Source organism: Halichoerus grypus, chromosome 12, assembly GCF_964656455.1.
Source record: "Halichoerus grypus chromosome 12, mHalGry1.hap1.1, whole genome shotgun sequence".
Taxonomy (NCBI): domain Eukaryota; kingdom Metazoa; phylum Chordata; class Mammalia; order Carnivora; family Phocidae; genus Halichoerus; species Halichoerus grypus.
The window spans coordinates 94,181,943-94,200,960 of NC_135723.1; the positions used below are offsets into that span (position 1 = coordinate 94,181,943).

The 19,018-nt window shown below is 42.4% G+C and overlaps 1 protein-coding gene across 1 annotated transcript in view; it reads left to right on the forward strand.

Moving 5' to 3' along the window:
* Window positions 1-19,018, forward strand: part of MGAM (maltase-glucoamylase) — an 84,686-nt gene that overhangs the window by 36,342 nt on the left and 29,326 nt on the right. The window contains exons 17-31 of the mRNA XM_036086589.2: window positions 1,321-1,437; window positions 1,993-2,147; window positions 3,201-3,285; window positions 4,029-4,085; window positions 4,614-4,738; window positions 7,594-7,682; window positions 8,335-8,384; window positions 8,958-9,125; window positions 12,181-12,333; window positions 12,699-12,899; window positions 14,676-14,830; window positions 15,785-15,953; window positions 16,213-16,309; window positions 17,018-17,130; window positions 18,345-18,470. Of these exons, the coding sequence (XP_035942482.2) occupies window positions 1,321-1,437; window positions 1,993-2,147; window positions 3,201-3,285; window positions 4,029-4,085; window positions 4,614-4,738; window positions 7,594-7,682; window positions 8,335-8,384; window positions 8,958-9,125; window positions 12,181-12,333; window positions 12,699-12,899; window positions 14,676-14,830; window positions 15,785-15,953; window positions 16,213-16,309; window positions 17,018-17,130; window positions 18,345-18,470 (1,860 nt within the window). The remainder of the gene's footprint in view (window positions 1-1,320; window positions 1,438-1,992; window positions 2,148-3,200; window positions 3,286-4,028; window positions 4,086-4,613; window positions 4,739-7,593; window positions 7,683-8,334; window positions 8,385-8,957; window positions 9,126-12,180; window positions 12,334-12,698; window positions 12,900-14,675; window positions 14,831-15,784; window positions 15,954-16,212; window positions 16,310-17,017; window positions 17,131-18,344; window positions 18,471-19,018) is intronic.

Here is a 19,018-nt window from a genome sequence, read left to right on the forward strand (position 1 = left end):
CCTAGAGGTGGGTTTGACATCTTTTACTTAAATTCAGCGTATATATTTATGGAGCTGTTACTATGTGCGAGGTACTAAGCTAGGTATGCATGATGAGGGGAGAGAAAAGCATAAATATAGTACAGAAACACCTTCTCTGTCCCCTTATATATGAAATATATAAACAAATAATTATGACAAGTGGGGATATACAAATTAAATGTTGAGGGAAATCCTGAGAAAGAGACTTTTTAATTCTGACAAGATTACAAGGAACACAGGGAGTCAGGGCAAGGAGTCAGGAGAAACTTCACGGAATAGGTTGCCCTTGAGTTTACCCTTGGAAAGTGGACTTATTTTATCAGACCAATGGAGAAGTCATTTTAAGATTGAGAAATAAACAGGTAAAGCAGTAAGGGGGAGAATTTGATATGTTTATAAGGATTGGTTTGTAGGACTTGAGTGGAAAGTGATGCTGGACAGGTGGGTTGGAACCAGGTTTTGAGGAGCTGCTAGCTAAGCTGTGAGGAGACCCTGGAGATGTTTGAATACATGACTGATGGAATCAGATTTAGGCTTTGGAAAGTTAATTCTGATTGGTCAGTGGTGGTCAAAATAATATTGGAAGTAATTTTAGTTCTACCCGTCAAAAAGCTGTTGTATGTCAGGGCACCTGGGTGGCACAGCTGGTTGGGTGTTTGACTCCTAGTTTCAGCTCAGGTCGTGGTCTTCGGGTAGTGGGATGGAACCCCACATCAGGCTCCATGCTCAGCAGGGAGTCTGCTTGGGATTCTCTCTCCCTCTCCCTCTGCCCGCCCCCCACCTCTCTCTCTGTCTCACTCAAATAAATAATAAATCTTTAAAAAACAAAAGCTATTGTATGTCAAGTGTTTTATTTCCATTATGTCATTTACTAAAACCCTGTGTAGCTAATTAATGCCCACTTTAACAAAATGAGGAAACTGAGGCACAGAAGGATAAAGTAACTTACTCATAGTCATCTGACAGTAAAGAGTGGACATGAGAGGTGCCTAGATGGCTCAGTTGGTTAAGCATCTGACTCTTGATTTCGGCTCAGGTCATCATCTCAGGTTTGTGAGATGGAGCCCCACGTCAGGTTGTGTGCTGGGCATGGAGCCTGGGTTAAGATTCTCTCTCCCTCTCCCTCTGCCCCTCCCTTAAAAAAAAAAAAAGAGTGAACATGTGATGTGACCCAATTCTGATCACACTCTATAAGCCTTCTCAGTAAAACTTGGTAAAGTGCAATTGGGAAGTCCCTGATGGAAAGCAAAGGGGGCGGGATGGAATTGAGGTATACGTTCTGTCTGTGTGTCCTTCCAGGTGGGTGCTGACATATGTGGCTTTGCACTGGATGCCCCCGAGGAGCTCTGTAGGCGGTGGATGCAGCTGGGGGCATTTTATCCATTCTCCAGGAATCACAATGGCCAAGGCTACAAGGTAAGTCTCCCAGGAGACATGATCAAAACAAATTTGGCGTACATTAGAGCGGGATCCGTCTGCATCCTCGCCAAGACATCTAGCGAGCCAACCTCCTACCTGGCGCTTCACTTAGGCTAATTTGCAATTAACCAGGGCCTCTGACATGCCATTAAAATGCTCTGCTGTCACAGAGTCTGCTCTTGGTACTGCTGCGGTCAAGGAGATGGAGAGTCTGTGAAGGTTTTCATCAAACGTCTGTACACTCTGTCTACATTGCTCATTTTGTAGTGAGAATCAGATGAGGAAGTACTTCAAAATGATTGAAATGGGAGTCTCCTGAGAGAGCAGTCCTTAGCGTGAATGAGGCTGGATGAGTTGCCAGTGGTGAATGACATTTACTTGGTGAAGCGATCTCCCTCTGCCCACCTGTATTGCTCAGAGGCCGAGTTTATACCCTAGGCCTCAGGTCTTTGAGGAAGGAAACTCTCGGTTCTGATGAATGGGGTCTGGAGTTCTCCAGATGCTTCTGTCATTCATAGCCGGATCACAGTGGCAATCTCTTATTCCTCCCAGGCCCAGGATCCTGCCTCCTTTGGAGCTGACTCTCTGCTGTTGAACTCCTCCAGGCACTACCTTACCATCCGCTACACCCTATTACCCTACCTCTACACCCTCTTCTACCGCGCCCACAGCCGGGGGGACACAGTGGCCAGGCCCCTTCTGCATGAGTAAGTTCACCGCATCCAGAGGGTTTTGTGAACGTGACTGGCGACATGGACTGTTTCATCAAATATCAGAGTGAACATTGAGACACTTCAAGTGGTTATTCAGATATCTATATGTTTTTTTAACTGGGATACTCAGTTGGTATTTGCAAGGCCACTGCTGCCTCCATAGTGTTCTAGAGGTATATTTAAGTGGTATAGCCTGTTCTCTTTTGGGGATAGAAGAAGACTAAAATCATGGGACTTTGGGGTCTTTGTTCTGCCACCAGCTAACTTTCTGTCTTAGACAAATCATTTAAGTTCTTTCATCCGTTGTTTCTTGATTCTTAGTTTAAAGGATTTGATAGCTTGATCAGGATGGTGTCTTCTGTGATGCACTATGTTCAAGCCCGAGGATGAACTCGTTATTTACAGATGAATAAGAATATTAGAGGATTTCTAGAGTCCCAGAATTTTTACTGCCAGCCAATGAGCATCTCCAACTTAACCCTGAAAAAGGCCACTTAAGAGGTTTTCCATGTCAAAATGCAGTGAACCCCCTTAGGTATCTGACATTCTAGGCTCTCAGGCACGTATCTGCTATTATCGTTATTATTATTATTATTATTATTATTATACATTCATTATTTGGAGTCCATTCTTACCATCTCCTGGAATTCCCTGTTAAAAGGCAGATACCCTAAAAGAGAAAAGAGTAGAATTTTAAATTATCTGCTATTTGTCATGATCGCATCCAGCTCCTTCTTGATAGTCAGCTGAAGTTTTAAGATGTATTCCTTGTTTTATTTATTTTATTTAAAGGGGCATATGGTGAACAGACTTACAATCTGGACCCTGCCTAGCGTATATCCTGGAATAGGCACCTGTGTCCAACCAGGGAAAGAAAATGAGAGTGCATGGGTTGGGGAAAGTGGACCCATCTGCTGGGCTTGAGTAGGTGTCCCAGAATAATTTGGGGGGTTACCACAGGCAGGCGGTCTGCATGTTTTGGACAGTTGAGGGGAGAGTTGTCAGGAAGCATTGGCCCGGATCACAGTGAACGTCTCTGATCTCCAGGTTCTATGGGGACAGCAGTACGTGGGATGTGCACCAACAGTTTTTATGGGGCCCCGGCCTCCTCATCACTCCGGTTCTGGATGAGGTAAGTGTCCCACCAAGGCACGCGGATGGTCTCTGCTTCTGTTCCTGCTACCCTCCAAACTCTTCTCTTCCTGGAACCATTTATCTTCTCTTTATTCCAAGCCCGAGTCCAGCCTCCATGGCTGAGATGGCCTTGAAGACAGTGTGCTGAGGTTTGGGGAAGTTGGAGATGGGTGACTTAGGAGTCTTTTTTTCTTGACCAAGTTCCCAATCAGTGTAGAAGCAACTATTGGTGGTTCTGGGTTTGGGAATGGTCCTGTTCGTCATCAGAGTCTCCTAGCAGATCCTTCTTGCTCCTTGAGGTAGAGGCAGAATGGAGCAGGGGGCTGGCAGTGTCTCTAAGGATGGATGGAATCAGGGTCTGATTGCTGTCTCTGCCTCTTAGTACCGTGTGGCCTGGGGCGAGTTCCTCAGCTGGAAAGGTGAGATCATGAGAGTACCTGCCACTGGGGACAGTTGGGAGGATTACAGGAGTTCATGTAAAGCTGGAACTTTTACCACAACATGTATTTCAAGATTATTATTAATCCTAATGTGCTTCCACTGGCATTTCCCTTTGGGTTGCCAAGTTATTGCTTCTATTATTCCTATTAGAAGAAAGTCACAATTTGATGACAGAGAAAAGAAAGGCCACTTATGCTCTCTCAGTATATGGTTAAGAAGCTCCTTTGGGAATGCTAAGAAATCCATTTTATCCCCTTCAGAGGCTGGGCCATGAAGAACAATATTTTGTTTTAATTTCAGGGCGCAGAGAAAGTGATGGCGTATATGCCCGATGCCGTCTGGTACGATTACGAGACTGTAAGTAGCTTTGACTTTTCTTAAACTCCTCAAGACCACAGCTGCATAGACAAGATGCCTCCCTGGAGAGAGGAACATCTATCCACATCCAAAGGAGTGTTTCTGTGCTGTTTTCTGTCATTTCATAGCACAGTTGATAAAATGTGCCTAAGTCACTTCATGTCAGTCATGAAGAGATCTGAAAAAAACACTTTTATATACTTTATTCAACGTAGGATAAGGGCAAATATTGGAGGGTCCAATGGAGGGACCAAATATTGGTCAGGAGTCAGCTAACTTGTTTAAAACTATCAGTTCATCTAATATATGTCAGATAGCCTCGGCATGGCGTAAACGCTCCCCCAAACTCCCAAGTAATGGCAGAACCTGTTGTTCTTAATTTGTTTCCTTCCTCTCATTTGATTGCCTGACTAGACACTAAGTCATCTGGGTGGAAAAAGGATAGCTGTAGATAACTCAGCCCGTGGGTAAGAGGGGGGCGCGAATGTGCCATCCTGCCAAGGTGCTTGACGTGTGTGCTTGCATCAGGGGGCCCGAGTGAGATGGAGGAAGCAAAGGGTGGAGATGGAACTTCCTGGAGACAAAATCGGACTTCACCTTCGCGGAGGCCACATCTTCCCCACACAACAGCCAGCCACCACCACAGTGGCCAGGTAGAGTATGCTGGGAGTTTCCTTCAAGGGGGAGGCTACTGACAAAGCTGGTCATTTCCGTTCCCATCTGTTGCCCATGCAGAAGATGCTGAAGCTTTCCGTGGTGTGTGGGAGGAAGGGGACTGGGGTGTGCGTGTCCGTCAAACTCTGTCCCTTGTATTTCTCTCAGCCTCTTCTGAGGAAGTTGTGATTTACAAGATGGATTTTTAAATAACTTAGTCCCTGTCCTTCCTTAAATCTCCTGCATTTCTCCTCAAAACACACTGGCTGCTGGGGTCCTCATCCTTCCTCGTTTTCCCAGGACTGTTTCAGTTTTAGCACCGACAGTTTCGTGTCTTGGGAAACGTCTCAGTTCCAGGTAAATGGGGTCTGTTGATCACCCTACCTGCTTGGCCAGATCATCCACCCATTGTGCTATGCTCTTGACTCATTCATTCTCATTTCTAGGGAGAGGGAGTCCACTTTCCATTACCCTATAATCTCAATTTCCCATTCCTTTCCTCCCAGTGAGCCATTTATTTCTTGTGATGCAGAACAGGGTACAAAAATTACTTGTTCACTTCAAATCTCCCTCATATCACTGATTTCTCCTTTATGACTCTTTGATTCTGAAATTCTAGACTCCATCTGTACTAAAGACATATATATTTATATATGTCGCTAAAAGTCTTATTTGTTTTTAATAGACTGGGAGTTCTTTGGAGGTTAGAAATCTTTCTTTTCTTTTGAACTTTCCTTACTACCTTAATTTTTCATATTACAGACTTTTTATGATAACGAGGCAGAACACTTCTTCATCTAACACCAAATGGTTTCTTTGTATCTAATTGTTCAACTTCAGGATGTTCTGCATACTGATACCAAAATTATCTTTCCAAAATGAAGATTTTTTTTCTTGTTGCTCCCCTGCGCCAAGTCCAAATTCTTTCATGAGTATGGTTTCCAGGCCAATCACAGTCTGGTTGCAAGTTAAAAACTGTGCCTCCTGAGACACCTGAATGCACACCTACAGACCAGCCATGCCCCAAAGCTTGCTGTTCCCAGACATACCCATCTATTCGACTGCATTTGGGCTTCTGTACTTATTAGCCTCTCCAACATGCTTTGCCTGGTACATTCTTAATGACTTTCCAAATTAAAAATTTCATCTGCAAGAAAGCTTCCTCAGTCCTTCCAGCAGAGGGAGTAATGCCACTCCAAACTTTCTTTTAATACTTTTTAGTATACTGTTAAATATTATTTTGTGCCTTAGCTGATTTTTTTTCTTTCCTTCTTAATATTTTTAAGTATTTCAATCATAGTTACTTTATACCTTGTATCTGAAAATTCTATATGTAAAATCCTTTGGAGAATCCAAATTATCGTTCATTGTTTTTGCCAACTTTCTCTCATGCTGGCTTATTACCTTGCATATTTAAATAGTAATGTTTTTGTTTTTCAAATGTAGTGATCTTAAGGATCCAAACATGGGTCTTATTCCTCCAGAGAGGATTTGCCTTTTTCTTCAGTTGCAAATCAGGACTGCTGTCAACTTGAGGTCATCTTAAGCAACCTTTAAGGATCATGTGTTGGGTGGGTCTTTCAGGGTGCCTGGTGTCCCCCAGAATATTTAGTCAGCCACACTGCTGGAAGTGCCATTCTGGACTCCTATAAGTCTTTCAACTTTTGTGTCACCCTACTTTCTGCCTTGATTATGCAGTGAATATGTTTAATCCTTCTTATAATATTTAAGGTCATTGATAGAGTTGTGATCTATTTGTCTTTGTATCTCTTAGACTTGTTAACAAACAAGAGCTACTTAATACATGTGTATTAAGTGAAAGCAGGTGATTTGATTGATAATGGAACCTGCCTTGCATAGGGCACAATGGAGGGCTGAGCAGAAAGTGTGAGGTCAGTGACAGACCAACGGGAGCAGGAAACCAGGAGGGAGTCCGGGGAGCAGTGACACCAGGCGGGATTCCATGTGAAATGGCTCTTTCTCTCTTTCTCTATGCCCATCTACTTTACCACCTTTTTGAGTTGTGTTTTGTGTTTCATATTTTAAGTTATAAAGCAGAAAACTATAGTGTTTTATTTTCCTCTCCAAATGAACTAATAATAAATAATCAAATTAGGAAAGTTGCCATTAAATAGATGGACTTTATTGTATTTTATTGCTTTCTGAGTCAAAATGGAGTCACTTTCTTTGGCAGGAAAAAAAATATATCCCTCCAACCATGGTTAAGGCTTCCCCTGCACAAACTCTAAAATTAGGCTGAACCAATTATTGTCTAGAATGTCTTTCTCTTCTAATTGTCTGTATTCTGAATAATAGTTGCTTCAGCAACTTTTATAGTAGCAATTACAATGATTCTGGTACTTAAATTCTTGTTTCCTATGTAGATGTTTATTGCTAATGTTCGCAGTATTTCTGTCTCCTGTGACGTTACTGATTCTAGAGAAAGATGAGCCTGTTGATTTTGCTTTTGTGCCTGGAGGAAAGTCGAGCCATCTGCTGCTAGTAACCTTTCCCATTTGAAATCTGATGGCAGGGGCGCCTGGGTGGTGTAGTTGGTTAAGCGTCCAACTCTTGGTTTAGGCTCAGGTCATGACCTCAGGCTTGTGGGGTTGAGCCCCGTGTTGGGGGCCAGTGTTCAGCAAGGAGTCTGCTTGGCATTCTCCCAATCTCTCTCCCTCTGCCCCTCCCGCTTGTGTGCTCTTTCTCTCTTAAACCGGTTTTGGTTGGTGCAAAAAAAAAAAAAAAAAAAAAAAAAAAAAAAGGAGAGAAATCTGATGGCAACATTCCTAGCTCATTTGGCAAAGTTCTTTGAGTCTTAAGTGTTTGTTTCCTTCCTAAACCTTGTTTCCCACAGCCGCCGGAACCCTCTTGGTCTTATCATTGCCCTAGATGATAACAAAGAAGCAAAAGGCGAACTTTTCTGGGATGATGGGGAAACTAAAGGTGAGCACTGTTATGACAGCCTGCGTCTGTGAGTTACTTCCACTGGTCATTCAGCCAGGGGAGAAATCTCACCAGGCACAGCAGGGCTAATCACTCAAGAGAATTTTCGTTTGGGTTGCACTGTTCACAGCTTGTGGTAGATGGACCACAGATGGAAGGAAAACATGTTTCTACCTCTTAGAATGCTCCCATCAGACAAGCAATATAGACAGGCTCTCATTTTGTTGTCAACAGGCATCTGAAAGAGATGTTTTCAAGACTGTTCCTGCCATTCACCGTAGATCTCTTCGCCTAAAATACAAAAGTCGATGATAGGAAACACATAGCATGGCAGCGAGGCAGAGTGAGAGTGTGTTCTTGTGTGCCTACATCCAGCCATGCTTCTTCGCACATTTTCCTGGCTCCAATATACTAACAACTCTTGTGGCTCAAGCTTAGGAGATAGATTCACTTGAGGCATGTGCCTTGGAAGCACTTGGAAGGGAATCTTTTCAAGGGTAAGGTAGGAAGGAAAAGGGAAAAGAGTGGACTGGCCTTGGAGACTCTGTCTACAATCTTGTCATTCTCAAGATGGAGCTTTCATTATAGCCAAGTGGTGATCTGTTCTGTGGTGGGCAGGCCAGAGGCTGACTCACCTTTCTCACACTTTCAGATACTGTGGCCAATCAAGTTTATCTCTTTTGTGAGTTTTCTGCCACCCAAGTAAGTAGCACATTTTTATGAATCTTAGGTGTGGGCTTTTCTCTGACAATTAGCTCATGTGTGTTTGTATATGTGTGTAATTACATTTATAGCTTCATATGCCTTTATGACTGTAGATGAGCACATTTCCTTTTTTTGAAGATAAAAGAACTTTATTTTTTATTATTATTTGTTTTTATTTTAATTCCAGTTAATTAACATGCAGTGTTATATTAGTTTCAGGTGTACAGTATAGTTATTCAGCACTTCCAAAGATCACCAGTGCTTACTTGGGCACATTTCAGTTTATAACTTAACTCCCAATAATTGAATCATCCATGTTAGTAAAAAGAGGCAATGATATAGTTAAATCAAAGTAGCCAGTGTTTTAAAATGCAGTTTAAAAAAATTGCTCTGTGTGTGTTTCTCTCTTTTTCACTCAGGAGAGTATTAAAAAAGTTGGTACTCCTTGAGCACATGTTAGTAGAGACAGCTAAGAGGCATTCAAAGCAGTTTTGGGTATCTGGTCTAGGATAGAATATTTGAGTGACTTGACAACCAATCAGCAGACCTTTGTGTTTAATTGTTTTGCAGAACTACTTGGATGTGAAGATTTTGCAGTCAACTTACAAAGACCCCAATAATTTAGTATTTAAAGAGATTAAAATTCTTGGGACCCAGGAACCTACCAATGTTATTGTGAAACACAATGGTCTCCCAAGTCAAATTTCTCCTAATGTCACTTATGATTCTAACTTACAGGTAAAAATTAATTTTGTTGAGATAGTTTACCAAGAATTCATAGCTTACGGTGTTCCTTCTTGCCAAAGTCGCATGGGTTCCTGAAGGACCAGGGCACACTCTGAGGTCTGGGGTGGGGAATTAAGAGGGTTAGGAGAGAAAAAAAAGCAAGGGGTAAGCCAGAGCTAGAATGGATCAGGGAGCTACTGAGAAACTGGAATAAGATAAAATGGTCTTTTCATCTATTTCTATTTCTCTCATCTATTCATTCCCTCATTTGCCCATCAATCAAAAGAGCAAAAGAGCATTTGTCTAGATAAAGCATGCAAGATTGAGATATCAGAATAAGTGGACCTGAGGATTGAGACTGGGACAGAAGAGCAAAGTGTGGAGTGTGGGGAACAGGATTAGAGGGAAAGTGAGTCTGAAATCTGCTGACTGAAGCTAGAAAGGCAAAGTGGGAGATGGGATACTTATTAATTAAAATTTTGAAGTGCATTTTTTTTTTACTCTGTTCAGATACATAGACTTTCTCTCCAACACATACATTTTAGAGAAATATTTCAAGTCAAAAAATCTGTTCAGCTTAGCTAATGGCTACTTATTTGGTTAGATAATGATAAAAAATCATTTTTCATCAGTTGTAATGAGACCTGATGCTCCTGAGCAGGTTGTAATCTATTCCCCTGGTATCTTAGCATTTGAGGAATCCTTTCCCCCATCCTCCTCACTCCAGGCCCCCCAGATGATCTGGGACTGGGAGCTGCTGGGTCAGCATGTTTGTGAGAGATCTTCCAAATTTGGAGAAAATAAGTAAATCTGGCATTCTCCTATAATGCTGTATTGATTGCATTGGCCATTTTGCCTTATAGCATAAGTTGAGGATACCTACATTATAAAGTTAGAAATAAAATACAGTTGACCCTTGAACAGCAAGGGGTACACTGACCCCCCTATGCCATCAAAAATCCATAAATAACTTTTGACTCCCCAAATCTTAACTATTAATAGCCTACCACTGACCAGAAGCCTTACGGGTAAACTGTCGATTAACACGTATTTTATATATCATAAGAATTCTGTACTGTATTCTTACAATAAAACAAGCTAGAGAAAAGAAAATGTTATTAAGAGAATCTTAGGAAGAGAAAACATTTGCAGTTCTGTACTGTATTTATTGAAAAAAAGATGCATGTAAGTGGACCCATGCAGTTCAAACCCATGTTGTTCAAAGGACAACTGCATTATATGGTTAGTTATGTGTACAGCAAAGGGCAAGCCATTTGAAAGGTGCATATATGAAAACAAACTCAATTAATATTTGTTAAATTAATTAATATAAGAGCAAAGGAAATGTCAATGCTTGAATTTGGGTGGTGGGGAGACACAATTTATACACAGGAAACTACCAGGAAGGGGACAGGCAGTCCAAAGCAACACAGAGGAAATGTTAACTGACATTATATCTAATTTAATGTCCAAAGCCTAATGGCCTAGCTGAGCAAAGCCATTGGAGAAGTCAGGGTTCAAGCTGGACTTTGAATGAGGGTATATCAGATAGAGATTCATTCAGCTACAAGTAATAGGAAACTGAGCAAAATGGGACTTTGAACAAATTGGGATTTTTTTCTTCATGCAATAACAAGTTTAGAAAGTGTCAGTTGCTAGCATTGGTTCAGTGGCTCAAGGTTGTCAGGGTTGACTGGAAGTGACAGCTTAATACCAGTTGCTGTGGCCCTATTACTGAAGAATAAAAGAGGAGGCAGGAAGGAAAAGGTGCAGAGAAGGGGCAGCCCCTTAAATCAAGAAGGAGACTCTGGGCCAGCAACTCCCAGTGGACTTGCACTTGCCTATTAATGGCCACAGCTATGTTACATGGATTAAAAATTTAGTTCTTAATCATGAACTTTAATATTCTAAGCTGAAATAGTGAGTCAGAAGGGAACTTTTATATAAGGCAGGCAACTAGCAGAGCATTCCACAAAAGGGCACCATTTTCCTAGAAAGAGCATTTGTCTAGCTAAAGCATGCAAGATTGAGATATCAGAATAAGCCGATCTAAGGATTGAGACTAGTCTGACATTCGTCTGTGAGTATTCTATAACTAGAATAGGGAGGGGATCAGTTTGGACAAATAATTTGTGGTCAGGTTTTGGAGGGTCTTAAATGCCAAAGTGAGAAGATTGGATTCTCAAAGTGTGTCCTATGAATCCTTGAATCAAGGCTGTGCCATTATGAAAGCATTGCTCTGGGGCATGAGATTTGTAGAATAGGGAAGTTTAAGGTGAATTTAGACTGAGAAGACCCTGGAAAAGGGGTGATTATCCCTAGAGTGTGATTTTGTAAATCTGGGCAAATGAGGACCTGCACTATGGAAATTGCTAATTAAAGAAGAGATAAAAATACATAGAAAATATTAAATATTTGAATTAGTGGGACTCAAAGAAGCAAGGTTTTGGGTTTTGAGGCTTTGGTCTTGGAGAAATGAAGAGGTTGGGATGTTAGAAATGGAAGGAAATGTAATGATTTTGCCAACTCCCCACTTTTGCTATTGATGAAACTGAGACCCAAAGAATTGAAATGATTTGGCTAAGTTTCCCCAGCAGAATGAAGATGAGAACCCAAGCCACATGATTCTTACTCCTCTGTTCTTGCCACCACTCCAGACCAAGGCAGGACAATGGGCTAGGGAATGGAAGGCAAGAACATAAGCTCGATTTCAGATGGCCCCGTGAGCTCATGTGTGTTATGCTACAAGGGGAAACACAGAAGACCTTCTTGTCCAAATAAGGAAGAGGAAGGGGAGTCAGGGAAAGAAAGAAAATGGGTGATCACAGAAGATTTTATTTGGCCTAATTCTCTTCCAAACGTGGCGTACAAGATTCTGATAGAGTTGGCACATTTGCGCTCTTCCCCTCTCTCCACGTAGCTCTCTTCCTAGAAGCTCCAGTGGGGTGTCACTTTGGATTGTTGAGAGTCTACTCTGGTTTCTATTTCCTTTCCTAAAAGAGGTTTCAGATCTTGCAAGGCCTTTGTCCTGGGGATAAATGTCCTTGTCACTTGCCCATCCCTACAGGTTGCTCTTATCACGGGAATTGATCTTATCCTGGGAGAAGCATACACGGTGGAGTGGGACCTGAAGATAAGGGATGCAGAAAAAATAGACTGTTTCCCTGATGAGAGCGGTGCTTCTGCAGAAAACTGTACTGCCCGTGGCTGTGCCTGGGAGGTAACCGTGCTGACGACGCTAGCGTGCCTCGGAACCCTCTCCACTCAACCACCAGTTTCATGAGCGTAGCTCCAGTACCTGTGTCACTACCTAAAACCCATAGAAAGGCAGGACTTCCAAAGGAACCTGAGTTTGTATCTGGATATAAACAATAGATAGGGACAGGAGTGGGACTTTTTTTTTTTTTTTTTTTTACAAATACTTTGCAAGGAGACCAGAAATTTAAACTTATGTCACTACCGATGAATATATAAGGAAGCGAGTGATGGCCTGGATTTATCTCCCTGTAAATGGCCTTTTCTAGCCCCTTTATATTTGATCATTCTAGGACCGCATGCTGAGCTGACCTTAGCTTTCCTTTCCAGGTACCCACTTCTCCTGGAGTCCCGTTTTGCTTTTTCGTCAGTGATCTGTACTCTGTCGACAATGTTCAGTGCGACTCACAGGGAGCCACTGCGACCATCTCTTTAAAGTCTTCTGTCTATGCCTCTGCTCTGCCCTCAGTACCTGTGACCTCCCTCCGTCTGCGTGTGACCTACCATAAGAATGACATGCTGCAGTTTAAGGTATGTGTTTGCAGTACACATATGTATCAAGTGCCCACTAGGCACTTGGCAGTTCCATTACTTTTTGCTAGTCGAGGTCACAGAACCTTAAAATAAGTGCGCTCCTCTGAGCTAACCATGCCGCAGTATACTAGATCATTATCCTGGGGGCACTGAGAGACCATTGATTGACTGGTGCTGCCCCTTCTGATGTGCATTTTGAAAAGATCACTGTGTCTACCCTAAAGAAAATGGTTGGGAAGACAAGAGTGAAAAAGGAGAGGCCAGCTAGGAGGCTACCAGTTAGGTTGTCCATGTGGGCAACCAAGTGTAGACCAGGTATAAGAAAGGAGGAGGATGGTGGGAGAATTGAGAAGGTAGGATCATAGGATCTGGTGATGACTGCAAGTAGGCGATGAGAGAGAGGGAGGCATCAAGGATGATTGCCATGTTTCTGTCGTGTGTCTCTATATGGATGGTGGTGATGTTACCTGGAATGGAAACATTGGAAGGTTTGGGCTTGGGCAAAATAAGATGATGGGTTCAGTTTAGGATGCTGAATTTAGGATAGCTGAGAAATAGCCACGAGAGTGTAGTGATCTCTTTCTTTCCTATGTTTTAATTACATCTAAGGATTAGTGACAGGCTGTTCTTATGTCTATTTCTCTACTAACTTGTAAGTTTCTCAAAGACAGGAATTTCTCTATTCATATTTGTGTTTCTGAAATCTGACACAGAGCCTGGTAGACAGCACTCAGATATTTATTGAGAGAGTAAATGAAAGACATTGGGCATTGCCCAAAAGGTTCATCACAAACTGCTATCAACCTAGACTGAGCCCTTTTACATCTTCTAATGCAGGGAAGATGCTCTTTGATATTCCTATCCTCACCATAGCACTGGCCTGTGGTAGGCACCTAGTGAGTTTGAACTAAATGAACTTGCTTGCATTTCTGGCTTCAACCCTTTCCTCCTCTACCTCCTGATCACACAGTAGCTATCCCCCTAGCATTTGCCTCTTTCTGACCTGGCTTTAATACTCTGGGCCTTTGCATTTATTTCTTTACCAGGACTCACTTCACCTCCTTGCTGTGCTTGCTTAACAGCTGCAAAGGTTTTAACACACAGCCTGTATTTTGCCCATGACATCTCAGTCTTCCAGAAACTGTGTTGGGCATTTTCTTCTCTATAATCTCACAACACTCCCACGTAGTTGTACATGAGCTTATCATCACCCAGGTATTGTGGGTACCTCTTTTACCTCTCGTTAGTGTGTGAATTTCTTAAAAACAGAGATCGTGTCTTATCTGATTTAGTGTCTCTAGTGTCTGTAGTACAGTATCAGGCAGGAGTAGAGAACGAACTCGGTGAATCAATTTAGATGCCATTTGTAGCAAGGACATCTATGATTATTTTAATCAAATAGAGTTCATGTTTTTTGACTTTTTTCAATTCAGAGAAGCTTTCAGATATTCACATACACCCACAGATAAAGTAATAAATAATATATTCATATGTACCAAACTGATACCATACTGATTTTCCAAGATATCACCAATGTCAAAGTGGATGTGTTAACTGTAATAGGGGCCTTAAAAATGAGATATGACAGACTCAGATCAAAATGTCAAGTCTAACATTGTTCTTTGATATGGTAACTAAATCCCTGGTATCATGAGCTTAATGAAGACAAAGAAAGACAGCATTCAACCTCCATGTCAAAGATACCAAGTTGCTGCTAAGGATATAGGTTTCTCAAATACTATATTTTCCTAATTTTCTTCCCACTCACCCTAGATTTATGATCCTAACAATAATCGGTATGAAGTCCCGATCCCTCTCAACATACCCACAGTTCCATCCAGCACCTCTGAGAGTCAACTCTACGATGTCCTCATTAAGAAGAATCCATTTGGGATTGAAATTCGCCGGAAGAGTACAGGCACTGTGATGTAGGTGGCTAGTCTGATTTGGAATTGATGGTTCCCTGCACTGCCGGGTCCGTTGTCCTTGGAGATATCCGGGCTCAAAGCATCACACTATACATTTCCAGATTTATGAATACGTTATTCCCTTGGGGCCTGTTCTTACAAGAAATCTTTAGTCCCTTGGCAATAACTACTGAGGCACTTATGTGTACCAATGTTTATGGGGTGGTTAGTATATATTATCTCTATATTAGGGGGTTCTAGAAGATGAGGTCTCTCTTCTCATGGCAAAAATTAATGATCAATAACAAAGAACTTAAGTTAAAATATAAATAAGGAAGTTTAGGTAGTGACAACTGATCTGTAGGAAAAAGAATAGGGTAATCAAGAGTTATGGGGAGTTTACTGCTTTTGATACTATGGTCAGAGTAGGTGTCTCAGAGAAGGTGACATTTGAAATAGGACTTGGATGAGAAGGATCCACCCATGTGGAGATTTGGGGGAAGGGGAAGAACATTCCAGACAGATGGAATAAGAAGTGCACAGGCCATGAAACAGGAGCAACACCTGCCATATGGCGGTGGGGGGGGGGATGCCCATTGTGGTTGGAGCACATTGTAGTTGGATTGCTCTGGATGTTAAGTAGCAAAGGGACCGTATAGAGGAGCAAGAGTGGAACCCTGGGCTGGTGTGGAGTGGTAGCACCCGAGATGTGAAAAATGATTAGATCTGGTGACCGGGAAAAAGAACTGAAGGGAAGCAGTGAGAGAGGAAACCAAAAGAATGAAGGCTCACTCCTGGGCTGGTAGCAGGTGCACTAAGATTATTTTAATCAAATAGACTTTGTGTTTGTCTGGAGGATTAACAGGGCTCTGGGTGGGAGAGGGAATCAAGAGTCCTGTTGTCCTTGAAAAGTCAGCTGCTTGAAGCCAACAGGATAGCCCATTTCTTTTCCAAATACACCCTTTTGTGTTGCAGTTGGGACTCTCAGCTCCTTGGCTTTACCTTCAACGACATGTTCATCCGCATCTCCACTCGCCTTCCCTCCCAGTACATCTATGGCTTTGGGGAAACAGAGCACACAGCCTTTCGGAGAGACTTGAACTGGCACACATGGGGGATGTTTTCCAGAGACCAGCCCCCGGGGGTAAGGACAGAACATCTGGGATCTCTGTCTACTTCTCTTTATGCACTATGTACACTCCATTCTTCGTCTTCCCAGACTCACCTTAGATGGTCACATTTCCGCATTTAGATGAGTGTGCCAATGCTCAGTCTCCTTTATTTTTTGTGTATTTAGTTTATTGCACAGAGAAGACGGGACATACCTTGTCAATCATTTTTTGTGGAGTTTCTTTAAAGATGTCTTTTAACCTCTTACCACTTTTCTCCTACAATTCTCCCAGTATAAGAAGAATTCCTATGGAGTCCACCCCTACTACATGGCACTGGAGGAGGATGGAAGTGCCCATGGGGTGCTCCTGCTAAACAGCAATGCCATGGGTAAGATGATGCCAGCAACTCCCCTTATTTTTGTGAATCATATTTGGCAACATGTAAGAAGGGATGTAAGAAGGGAAAGGCCAGGTGAGTCCCAAATATCCTGGAGGTCAACCAATGGGAGCCATCTTTTTAATTTGAATTAGTGGTGAAGCTATGGGTAAGAGTGCTCATTCTGGGGGTATGAAGGTGTGAAGAAAGTTTATACGGTGTATTGGAAAGGGGATGGAAAATCAGGAGGTGGTGGTGGGGAGCATGCATATAAAAACTGGTCGAATCAGAGTCAGATCTATCCCTGACTTAATAGTTTTATATGAATGTCAGTTTCCTGGTTTTGACAACGTACAATGGTTATATAAGATGTTGTCATTGAGGGAAGCAGGGTGAAATGTACAACGGAACTCTAGTACTATTTTTGCCACTTCTTCTAAGTCTTAAACTATTCTAAAATGAAAGTTATAGTAATAATTTTAAAAGAACAGAATGACAGAACATATTATAAAAAACAATAAACCCAATGGCAAAAAAGTCCAGGGGTAGCACCCTGTAGACTTTCACTTAACTTCTTCAATTCTATGTAGGTATAGTAAAAATACTTTCTCTTAATACTCCGTAATAAAGAGGTATAGGAAGAAGGAAAAGGTAAGAATTTCAGAGGTAATTCCTCACCTTGAAGGTTCCAGCTTGATTGGTATTTTCCTATATTTTCAGATGTGACATTCCAGCCCCTGCCTGCCTTGACATATCGCACCATAGGAGGAATTCTGGACTTTTATGTGTTCTTGGGGCCAACTCCAGAGCTTGTCACTCAGCAGTATACTGAGGTAGGGGGGAATTAGACTGATTATCAAGTATTCATACAGTAGGTTCTGAGTACCCAAGTCCCCATTTATTAGCATAACTCTCAGATGAGACCTGGAATTGTTGATCCTTCTGGAAGATAGGCTATAAAATGAGGAGCAAGAAATATATCCCAATAACCATTAAATTTGCAGCCTCTCAAAGCATTGCAGAATAGCAGAAGTAGTAGTGGTGCCAGTGGTGGTGGTGGCAGTGGCAATGATAGTGATGGAGGGTGGTGCTGGTGATGTATTGCAGGTGGTGGAGGTGGTAGGTGATGGAGCTGCCAGTGGTGGATGTGGTGGTGGAGGTGATCATGGTGCTGGAGATGGTCGTAGTGGAAGTGGTGGAGGTGATGGAGGGGGTAGTGGAGGTGGTACAGGTGGTGGTGGGGGGGCAGGAGATGGTTGTGGTGGAGGTGGTGCAGGTCGTGGTGGAGGTGGTTGGGGAGGTGGTGGTGGAGGTGATGGTGGTGGTGGACATGACGGTAGAGGTGATGGTGGAGGCGATGGTGGTGGTGGAGGTGGTGGTGGAGATGGTTGTGGTGGAGATGGTCGTGGTGGAGGTGGTGGAGATGGTGGTACAGGTGGTGGTGGATGTGATGGAGGTGGTAGTGGAGGTAGGGCAGGTGGGGGAGGTGGTGGTGATGTTGTCATAGTGATGGCGCTAGTCGTGATGGTGGTCATAGTGGTCATGACAGTTAACTTTGGCAGTAGCAACACACACGTATATAACTTACTACGTGTTACTGATCATTTTACATATATTAACTCATTCAGTCCTCACAAAAAACACTAATGAAGCAAGTACTGTTAGTATCCCCGATTGACAAGTGAAGGAACTGATGAACAAGGGTTTTTTAACTTCTGCACAAGGCTGCATAGCCAGCAAGATTGGAGCCTGTATGGTAAGCCAGGCCTTTTGCCTCTAGATTCTGAACACTGAACCAGCAAGCTAGACTGCCTCTAGGAATCAGAGTAAAATCAGATTTTCCAAAATTCTTAGGCAAAGAGGTAAGATCTAGCAGAAAGCTTTCTCTGAGGTATCCCAGTGGTTCTGCATCCTCTCAGTTTCTCTCCATTTTTGAAGTTGTTGATTATCCAACTTGGGACACTGGAAAGATGTTCTTATTAATTTGTTGACAATTTCAATCCAGAATCTCCTTTTTAAGGACTTAAATTTTCTGTCTATTTTCTAGCTGATTGGTCGGCCAGTGATGGTTCCTTACTGGTCCTTGGGGTTTCAGCTGTGTCGCTACGGATACCAGAACGACTCTGAGATTGCCAGCTTGTATGATGAGATGGTGGCTGCCCAGATCCCTTATGTATGTTCGCCGTATGTGGTGGATTGGCCCTGGGACCTCATGGCCTACACTAGTTGTCTCTGCATTTGGATTAGCTTGACTTGGAGGGCGGCGGTTCCTATAACCACGCAACTTTAAAACATTTGGTCAAAAACATCTTTGTTATCTTAAGAATAAAAGGTTGCCCAAACAGTAGTTTTGCTTAATTGAAAAGAAAATGCCCTAATTTAGTCAGATCACCATAGGTGCAGATATAACCTCAGTTCCAACACTTTGCTGGTACAGTGTTCCCTCAGCTTTGAGCTAAGGTTGAAGATAGGGATCTTGGGTACCAGTTTCCTGATGAAATAAATATGGAAACAAATTCTGTCCTTCACTGGAGGGCAAGAGGGGCCCAAGAATCAGAGAATTGATCCCATGAACAACTTACATATTTTATTTTTATTCTATTTATTTTTCTATTGTTTACAATTGTTCCTATTAATGGTAAGCATGGCATGCAATATTTCATTTTTAATAAGAAAGCTATATCTGATAACCTCCAGGACTGAATATTCTAAAGCAATCCC